The 10,315-nt window shown below is 32.5% G+C and overlaps 1 protein-coding gene across 1 annotated transcript; it reads right to left on the bottom strand.

Annotated features, from left to right (window-relative positions):
* Positions 1-4,563: 4,563 nt before the first annotated feature.
* On the bottom strand, positions 4,564-5,983 carry LOC124529913 (putative nuclease HARBI1). Its single transcript, XM_047103850.1, has 2 exons — positions 5,021-5,983; positions 4,564-4,952 (listed from the first exon to the last, which is right to left on the bottom strand). The coding sequence occupies exons 1-2, from the start codon at positions 5,767-5,769 to the stop codon at positions 4,598-4,600; spliced, it is 1,104 nt and encodes a 367-aa protein (XP_046959806.1). The 5' UTR covers positions 5,770-5,983; the 3' UTR covers positions 4,564-4,597.
* Between the last annotated feature and the right edge of the window lie 4,332 nt (positions 5,984-10,315).

Genomic DNA, 10,315 nt, shown 5'->3' with positions numbered 1-10,315 from the left:
ATGGCTGGGCCGATTTTGACAATTCTTTTTTTGTTTGAAAGGGCATGTTTTACAGGTGGTCCCATTGTCAGGAGATCAGGATCTGATGATGGGATCCTGGAGAAATCGAGGGAACTCCTCAAATTTTATAGGCACACCTATAGTGATTTCGGTTTTATTCAAAGTGCCTTGGTCATATGCAGAGATGTACAAAATGGTTTTGAAAAAGCATTTAAATACAAAATGCAAAATTCTTTTCAGATTTAGTATTTCAAATGCTAAATGCAAAATAGGTATTTTCAAAATACTTTTTCAAAATACAATACTCAAAATACAATCGCTGACCAAATTACAGACATTTTTAATTATTAAAGATACATATTTATTTATCATACATACATGAGCAATAGAGACATACAATGCCGAGCCGAAAAACAAACGTCTTATAACACATTACATATGAATATGATTACAGTTTTCTTATTAAAATTAATAAAAATTCAAAAAACTGTCTAATAATAAGGATTGGTTTATCATATCCCTTTCCTAGAGGAACTCTAGGGGGAGGGGAACGGATGACGGTCTGTCTATATGATCTATTAGGAGTAGAGGTGGATTTAGATGGAGGGGTAGAGGGAGAACTAGGGCTTGGCGGAGTGTACATAGGAGGGGAGACCATCTCTTTTGCAATCTCAGCGTAGGATCAGCGGACGTTTGGGAAGCGAGAGGCTGCCTCCATGTGAGAGATGTTGTCCTGGTACATAACAATTTTTATTGATTGCTGCCGTGTGTACTCTAGACAATCTTTATCCGTGGCAAAGCGTTTACCAGAACAGTGAAGGCATGTAGAGTTTTCTTTATTAACCTCATAGCCATAGATAATGTTCGCCGTTTTCGTTGGAAATTGACATTGACACTTGTTTGTCTGACATTATTTGACATGAGGCGCACACTCTGACCAAAGAAGAAAACGATGTCGCACATTGTTAGCGTGCGCCTCTATCGGTCGAATTCGGCAATATAAGCGTTTTGCTTTGTTCGTCTGTTAATGTTGGCTAAACTTAATCACAAACTATTTAGCATTTTTAAATGAATTTTAAAAATACAAAATGCCTCTCGAAAGGCATTTCAAATAAAATATAAAATGCTTTTCACTAAAAGGTATTTAAATACAAAATACAAAATAGGTATTTTGCATTTTCTATTTGCATTTAAAATAGAAGTATTTCAAATAAATCACATCTCTGGTCATATGCTCACGAAAAGGAATTTATTTACTTTGTTGGCACCGCCTTCAAAAGGTGATTAAAAAATCGTAAATTGGATATGGATGTAACTGATTATTTTTTTCTTTTTAGTTCAATTTTGAAGGCGGTTTTTTTTAATTTATAAAAATTTATAGTTCATTTTTTCTTATATGTCAAACAAACATGGCAGTTAATTTTTATATTCCCTATTGATATTTTGTTAAAAACATTTTATATAAATCTAATTTGAAATGTCCAAGCCCCGTAGTTTTATTGAACAGTGTCAAGTGCCGGCTTCAACTGGGTTTTAAGCGTCCAATTATTTTCCTACACTAATATACAGTTTAAAAGCCAATTTAAAATCAATTTATCGACAGATATATACATATATAAAGGGTCTATCAAACTGATTTTCGTAAAATATTTCGATATGTAGTATATTTATTGAGAACTAACTAGAACACCTTATAATTGACTAGTGCATGGTCAAACCACCATGAGTGCAATGAAGGAAAAATGGTAAGTTCAGTAAGCAGGATTACGAATACTTTACAACATCCATTCTTTCGAGCCACAGAACGAGACGACGCACAAAAGCGGAATTTATTTATTTTTGTTATATATTGAAGGAGCTAAGATGGCCCAGTATTTAGAACGCGTGCATCTTAACCGATAATTGCGGGTTCAAACCCAGGTATGCACCACTATATATATGTGCTTAATTTGTGTTTATAATTTATCTCGTGCTCGGTGGTGAAGGCAAACATCGTGAGGAAACCTGCATGTGTCTAATTTCATCAAAATTCAGCCACATGCGCATTCCACCAACCCGTTTTGGAACAGCGTGTTGGAATATGTTCCAAACCCTCTCCTTAATGCAAAAGGAGGAGGAAATTTACAGGCTGTTACATTACTTTTTACTTTATTCAAAAAGTATCAATTAAAATCTATTTTTTTCTTTTGTTTTATTTATTTTACTAATACCATACTGGGCTAAATCAGCCGTGGGAAAATTTACAAGGTATTAGCGGGACTGTGAGTACATGAAAAATACCTCTTTAACTAGTTCAACAGTAAAATTATAAGTAAAACTGCAATGAGTTAAATTAAGAATTAACCCAGTCTTTGAACTGGCAACACTAACTAAGTATTTAATTTAACTTCTAACAATGGCCTTTAAGCTTTTCTCTTCTGATTCTAAAAAGGATATCGAGTATATTTAAATCATTTAATAAAGGTTAATTCTAATAACAAATTAAACAATTTGTCCCATTGGAAGTTTGAAATTATTCACACAACTCAAGTGTTCGAACAAACGCTTTTAATTAGTCATTTTACAAGATTAAATTAAACATATGGCTATGACTCTTTCCCTTGTATTTCTTTGGGATGTAAATTCTACTATTTATTGATAATATACATAAAAAATGTATAATACGAGCTGAGATGGGCCACTGGTTAGAAAGCGTGCATGTTAACCGATGATTGCGGGTTCAACCCCAGCCAAGCACCACTATATATATGTGCTTAATTTGTGTTAATAATTAATATCGTGCTCGGCGGTGAAAAAAAACATCGTGAGAAAACCTGCATGTGTCTAATTTTATCGAAATTCTGCCACATGTGCATTCCACCAACCCGCATTGGAACAGCGTGGTGGAATATATTCCAAACACTCCCCTTAATTAAGACGAGGCCTTATCTCAGCAGTGGGAAATTTACAGGCTGTTACTTTTACAGTTAGAAAAAATATTTGTTGAATTGTTTACATTGACTCAGTTATGGAATAAAAATAATCGTTGTATAGGTAGGAAGACTTCGTTGAATTATTGCCTAATTTTTTAATTTTTACTCATTAAGACTAAGATAAGACTGTTCAACTATGTTATTCAACTTACTAACCTAGAACCTCAAAAAACAGATCATGGGGTTCTTAGATCGAAATTTTCTTCTTACACCCGTATTTATAGACAAGTAACTACTTGATGCTAAGTAATTTCTTAATGAAGTCATTACTTGAGATTAGAATTCTTAATTACCAAATTATATTCTATAATCGAGCAACACCCATTACTTACTTGAGCAAATGTTTAAGTCATACTTGACGTTTAGTTGTGAATTCTATGTGGCAACACTTCGCGCCTGCGTTTCGTTTCATTAATAGGTAAACATAAAATCTAGATTATTTAACACGATCTAGCAATAACCTTTTGGATTTTACTTTATTTGATATTCATATTAGTAATAGAGTTATTTAAAGTATATCTATTTGTACAAATTAAATAATAATTTAATCGGTACAAAAAATAATGTTAGGAGAGTCAAAACGTTTGACATGATATAACCTTACCAAATTTAAATGTTTACTTTTACCTCCGGGTTATATGACGACTCGTGATTTTTTACTTAGAAAGGTTATGCATTCATTTCTTTCTTAAAAAAAAGTCCATATCGTGTCGGTGCATTGAATTTATTTCTGAATACCTTTTTGCCAATAAAGTATATCTTATTATCTATACTGCGTTAATTTTAAAATGCAAGAAAGTGATAGAAAAAGACCGTTTTCTACTTTAGAAAAGGATTTATTTTTAAATATCATTCAAAAATATGATACAATCCTAACCTGCAAACAAACAAATGCTTCAACTGCTTTAAAAAAGAAGCAGTCTTGGGAAAAAATTGCAGAGGAATTTAATGAATCCTCTATTGTTACCCAAAAGGTAAATATTTTAATTTAGTTTTCTTATTATTGATATAAATAGTTTAGGTATTTTGCGTGTCCCTAGCTATGTTTTATTGTTGCAGGCATCTACAAAACAATTAATCAAGCTGTGGTATAATATGAAGGCAAAAGCAAGAGAGTCGAAGACAAAAGAAAATATACGCCACTTAACAGGAGGTGGGCCACCTGTTATGGATATGGATCCTATCGATACGAAAGTCATGGATATAGATAAAAATATCCTTACAAACATTGCTGTGGATATTGACAGTGATATTGATGGGACCATTATTGTATTAGGTGACAACAATAATGAAGCTTGGAGTAAAACACAGGAAGCAAGAGTGCAAGTTACCGATGAAGCAAAAGATTTCAAAACTCCTGCTAAAAAATGTCATGAAAATTTGAAAACTAATAGAATAGATTTGTTAAAATGTAAAATATTGGAAGAAGAATTGGAATTTAAAAAAAAAAGTGCATGAAGAAGAGCTCAAGATAAAAATTTTAGAGCGAGAACATAAAGAAAAATTGTTTCAAATTGAACTGCAAATAAAACTAAAAGAATTAGAAAAACAATAATTTCTAGTACATTTTGTGTGAAAAAAAAACAAAATGTTAGAATAAAAATTTGTTTTATTTTATAATTCATTTAAAATGTATAATATCGTGAAATTATATTTGCACGAAGCACCAATCCATCGCTAGTATCTGTTGTGCTTGTGCTTGTCATTGGTGTGGAATAGGGTGTGTCAGCATCATTGTCCATGGTGTCCTCAACTTCAAATGTGTCATTTACGTCTATTGCAATATTGTGGAGTACTGCACAAGCTATTATGATATTGGCTGTTGTAGAAAGTTTAGTAGCTAAACCAATTTGTAAGCATGGAAACCGTCTTTTCCATACTCCAAATAAACGTTCCACTGAATTTCTTGTTTTTATTTGAGCCTTATTGTATCTTTCTTCATGTGCAGTTCTGGGATTTAAAATAGGAGTCAGTAAATATCTGAAATTTATATTAGCGATATTGTAGACTTTTAACTTTTAATGAATAAAAAATATATAATTATTTACCTAGTGCAAGGATATCCTCCATCTGCAAGTAACATCCCATCAATTTCATTATTGCTTAATCTTATATTTAGTCGTGAGTTTCTAAAGATTCGGCTATCATGTGTACTACCAGCCCAACGTGCAACTATATCATATATAATCAAATTAGGGCCACCAACTACTTGCACATTTAAAGAAAAATAACCTTTTCTATTCCGGTACTGCTCTGTGTGTATAATGCCTCTAGGCTTGATAATTTTTATGTGGGTGCAGTCAATTGCTCCTACAATATTTTTCAGTCCAGGTGCTCTGCCAATACAACCCAGGTTTTCAAAAGCGGCCTTGATATTCCTCAAATTGGCAGGAAATTTAATAAAATCTGGCATTAGCATTGCTAATGCTCGACTAACTCTCTTCACTATGTTACACACTGTCGATTGAGAAATATGCATGATGTCTCCACATACAATTTGGAAGCTTCCAGTAGCATAAAAACGTAACGCAGTAAGCAACTGACACAGTGGGGTTATAGGAAGCCCTCTTTGTGTCTCTGATTCTAAAAAGCCGGTTATTTTTGGTAAAATTATATGAATCACAACATTTTTGGAGAAACGAAACCTCTTCTTAAAACAATCCTCCGAATAGTCATTAAATGGATCCACATCACGAAAGTAAACTTTGGGATTTCTAGGTTCAGGCACTTCTATTTCTTCTAAAATATTATTGTCTACAACAGCAAAAACTTCTTCGATGCCATCCAAACTTTCCATTTTTCAAAATATTCAACAAAATAACCTCAAAACGTACAGAGAGAATAGTACTTCACCTCAAAAGTAATGCTTGAGTAAAGAAAACGATGACTATTACTTGGCTGAGAATTCTAACTTTTGACAGTTCTATCTTCGATCAATGACTTAACTATAGAATAAAAATTGTTACTTAAGTAATTACTTTTACTCAAGTACTTACTTTTACTTGTCTATAAATACGGGTGTTAGACATAATAAGCAAGAAATGAATGTGACTATTGTGTGAAGAACTTTGCCTCGATGTCATATCGCGTCTTCATCCATATTTTACGAGGAAAGATGAAATAACCTTGCGAGCGTTCTGCGCGTTGGCTTCATATAATAAATATTGCAATGAGTAAACATAACTTCTACCTATTGCGACTTATTTGTATACCAGTATGTATTTAAAAGAAATCTTAATTTTGTGTTTCGATGGAAATCTTTTACACATATCTCAAAAAGTAATATAAATCACTTTTTTTTCGTAGTAGAATGCTTCAGATCACCAGAGACACCAGAGACCTGAAACACGTGATTATGTGTAATCCTACCTACCAAATTACTGCGATGGGCGTCTTCGAATCGAACTGGCTGCGGGATCATATTGATAAATCCTCGGAATACATTGTTGATCCCACCCTAGGTCTGAAGTCCGTATTGTGGTCCTCCTATGGGCAGGCATAAATAGTTCACGCGAGAATATAAGTATAAGGGTGGTCCATTTCTACGCAGTAACCCAGTACATCGAGGGGCTGGTCCAAGTGCTCGACGCCTTGTAACTGCCAACACTATCTCTTACCTTATCGTATAATATAATTACAGGAATTAACGACATTAAGTAATGATATGTAGGTATATGATGTATGGGTTGGCATATTAGTGTTTTTGGTGTTCTTGTTCGTGATCTTATTTTAAATTGTAATACTTACATTAATGGTCCAGTCAAGCAGCTTTACAATAAAAACAGGTGGTACGGTGAATGAACTGGGTGCCATAACATCTCGTAAGTATTGTTTTCCTACAGTACTAACCTCGTTGCAAATTATACGCAAACACAAAAGTAACTTATAACATCATGAAAATTGAGCAATGCTTGCACGGAATTAAACCCGTAATCTCTAGCTCATGTGTTCTAATCAAATTCAAAATTATACATATAACATAACTAAATATAAATTAAAATAGTTAGTGTATAAATGTTACCGATAAAACTCAGATACGACTCTTATACTACAATTTAATTATACATTTTATAAAAAAAATAAACAATTAATCTTATATATAAAAATTAAATCCACAGTTTTTATAATTAATTCAATATAATATTAACCATTTTTAATACAATAAGGTTAAATAAATATAGAAACCAGCCAGCTTATATTAATATTCTAATTAATCCTAATCAAAGTCGGGTATTACATGCACAAGTTTTTTATAAGCAATTCGATATCAGAAGATGACCTTAAAGCTTAGAGCCGGTGAGATCTCATCTGATATTCAGCGCGGCCGAGGTCGGCTTGACCTTACCCTGAATTTATTTACCTTGAATCATTTACATAGAGCGCTCGGCTTCATGTTACAAGTATTTCAAATTTTTATGCCTTAAAATTCACGCTCGTCGTAAATATCCTACATTTATATAATTATCACATGTGTGTGTATACGACACTCACACATCAATGGAAGTACATAATAATGACAAAAGCAGCTTAATGGATACAGTTTGTAAAATTAAAAAAAAATATCGCGCAATTATATCCTCACTAGTTGTCGCCCACGGCTTCGCTTGCGTTTTTATGGTTCGTTATCATATCTTAGGCAAAAAAGTAGCATATGTGCTTTCTTAGAATTCAAGTTTGCTAAACACCAAATTTCATCAAATTCGGTTCATTGGTTTGGCGTGAAAGAGCGACAGCCAGATACACAGAGTTACTTTCAAATTTAGAATATTAGTATAGAATTATAGATAAAAAAAACTTATTTAACACTTCAAAAAGAAACACAAAAGTACGAAATAGTGCTATCTCTTGAAAGCATATTTGATGATTGGGTAGCACCTATCTCATACAAATTAGTATAGAAGTACAAGAGGTACAACGTTACCACTTATTTAATTTGATATTAACTTGCTTTTTAAATTCAACATAGCTAAGTATAAACAAGTGTTATATCTCAGCTATTCATGTAGATATTAGATAAAAATGTAGCAAGTCTTGTTCAAATAAGTTCGCAAGCCATGGAACGAGACAAAAGGAATCAGTAAATTCATTTCCTTCACAACAAAAAGAAAGTAAAACACTTACAATTTGCAAGTTAATTTATTTCTAAGTTCTTTGCCGTTTGTTTTGTATCTGAATGAGACCCCAGCGTGCACAAGGAAACCCCCCTCTTTTTTCGAAATCGGCTAAGAAGTTTTCTTGTTCAACATGTGACGTCGTGAGATGTTTATTTATTTCAGTAATTTATTTATATTATGTAACAATATTGGTCTGATGGTACAGTGGTTGTAAGGTGTGAATGTTAACATAAGATTTTAAGTTGAAATCGGAGTAGAACACACGTTATTTGTGTATGTCTCATATGTCTTCAAATGTATCTTGCTAGCTGATTGACTGGTGATATGAAATTCCTGGGAAAACCGAGCAAATATTAAAAATTAGATAGAAGATGTTTTACAATTGTTTGATGGAATTAACCTATTTTTATTTTTCTATAGCCTATTAGTGAGAGATTTAAACTAAATTATTACATGAAACTAGACTATTGACGATTTACATTATTGATTTTTTTTTAAAAACATCGTACATGGTATTATTATTGAGACAAATGAAACAAACAATATACTGATAAAACATCATTATTAGGTCAAAATCGAAAATAAATGTATTCCATATATTTTCTGTCTATCTAATTCACATCATGAAAAAAATTATATAATATTTAGTGCCCTAGCTAACTAAACAAACATATAAATACGTTCAGATACTGATTGATGAAGGCAGTATTTGGCGATTGAATTAAACTTTAGTTCAGTTACAGCTAGCTTACGCAAATTTCTAGCGTAGTACAACAATGATACAAAGTTTAAGAGTTCTTGTAATGCTTAGCCTTAGTAAATCGTATACACGAATTGGAAACTTACACATGCACTTGTCTTGATTTTCGACCCAAGGATTTGAACCCAAGCCTCTACGGCATACATCCTTAAAAGCTACACACTTGAAATTCATGAAAAGATAAGACGTTTATATTTATGTAAATATCGGATGTAATTTGAATAAAACATTTCGTTTTAATTAAATTGTATACATCCTTGCTCCGCTAAGTAGCTGAAATAAGAATTTGTGTTTACTTGAGTAATCTGTCAGCTTGAGATAACAGGTCACGTGCGCACGTCTGTCGTTATTCTTGCCCTCTTACATTTTATTACCTCCCATTACCCGAAATCAGGTTTAACAATCCACAGGAAACATTACACTATATAGCGCTATGTATTCATAGGTAAAGCTATTTTATGTTTTATACCTTGTCATGTATTGTTGATGTGATTTTTGTTTCATCTCTTTATAAACAATTGAGCATATCTAATCTTTATTTTATTTAGAAGTGATTACACTTGCTTATTGATAGTCAAAAATCTACCGCCAATTCGGAATTTAATACCTCGGACCTGGGAAGAACCGGCGGAACAAACTCAGCGGGACACATTTTCCTTTTTTTAAAGCTGAAGGAATTTTTAATGATATAGGAGGGAGGGGTGGGGTGCTTAATGTTTAGTTAAACATGTGTAAATTAACAGAACGAAATGTATTTACATATTTCTAGTGTAAAGGACTATTCAAAGGTATTTTTATACGCTTTTATAGTAAGTCGATTTTCGTCCTAGTGATTATGGGACGATAGTTGCACATAAAAGGTAAATATGTAATTTGCTTAAGTTAAATTTAACTTAAAAAATAATTAATTTTAGAAAGCGGAACAAAGTTACTGGCAAGGTAGAGACGACGCTATGGCTGTAAAAATAAAACAAATGCAAATCGTGTGAACCGAAGACGTTAGCCTACAATTAAATTAAATCAAAACAATAAAAATTGAATAAAGAGTCGCCTGCTACCCACTACTATATAATATATATATACCTACAACATAATATTAAAATTGACAATGCATGACACGAGCTGTATGAGTATTTATATTTCAAGATTGAAGTGTTTTACTTTTGAAATAAGCTTTTCGCCATTCTATCTCGAAGAAACGAAACACGTTAACGTTAATTCATGCTTACGTAATCTCAAGCAAGGGCGAAACGGAATCAAAGGGCATGAATAGACGCGGAATGGAAGTAACCCTTCGTTGACGCCGACATAAATATTATCTCAAGCATTTGTTTTTTTTAATTTAGCTTAGTATTTTAGTTATAAAAGACTAGAGTGTTTTTTTGTATGTATTAAAAACAAAAGAAAAGTAATACAGGCTACCACCCGATGTTACATGGTCACCATCACTCAAAGATTTTCGTAGCTAT

Source organism: Vanessa cardui, chromosome 5, assembly GCF_905220365.1.
Source record: "Vanessa cardui chromosome 5, ilVanCard2.1, whole genome shotgun sequence".
NCBI classification, from domain to species: domain Eukaryota; kingdom Metazoa; phylum Arthropoda; class Insecta; order Lepidoptera; family Nymphalidae; genus Vanessa; species Vanessa cardui.
The sequence above is the reverse complement of the archived record's forward strand: the minus strand, read 5'-3'. Positions and strand labels throughout refer to the sequence as shown.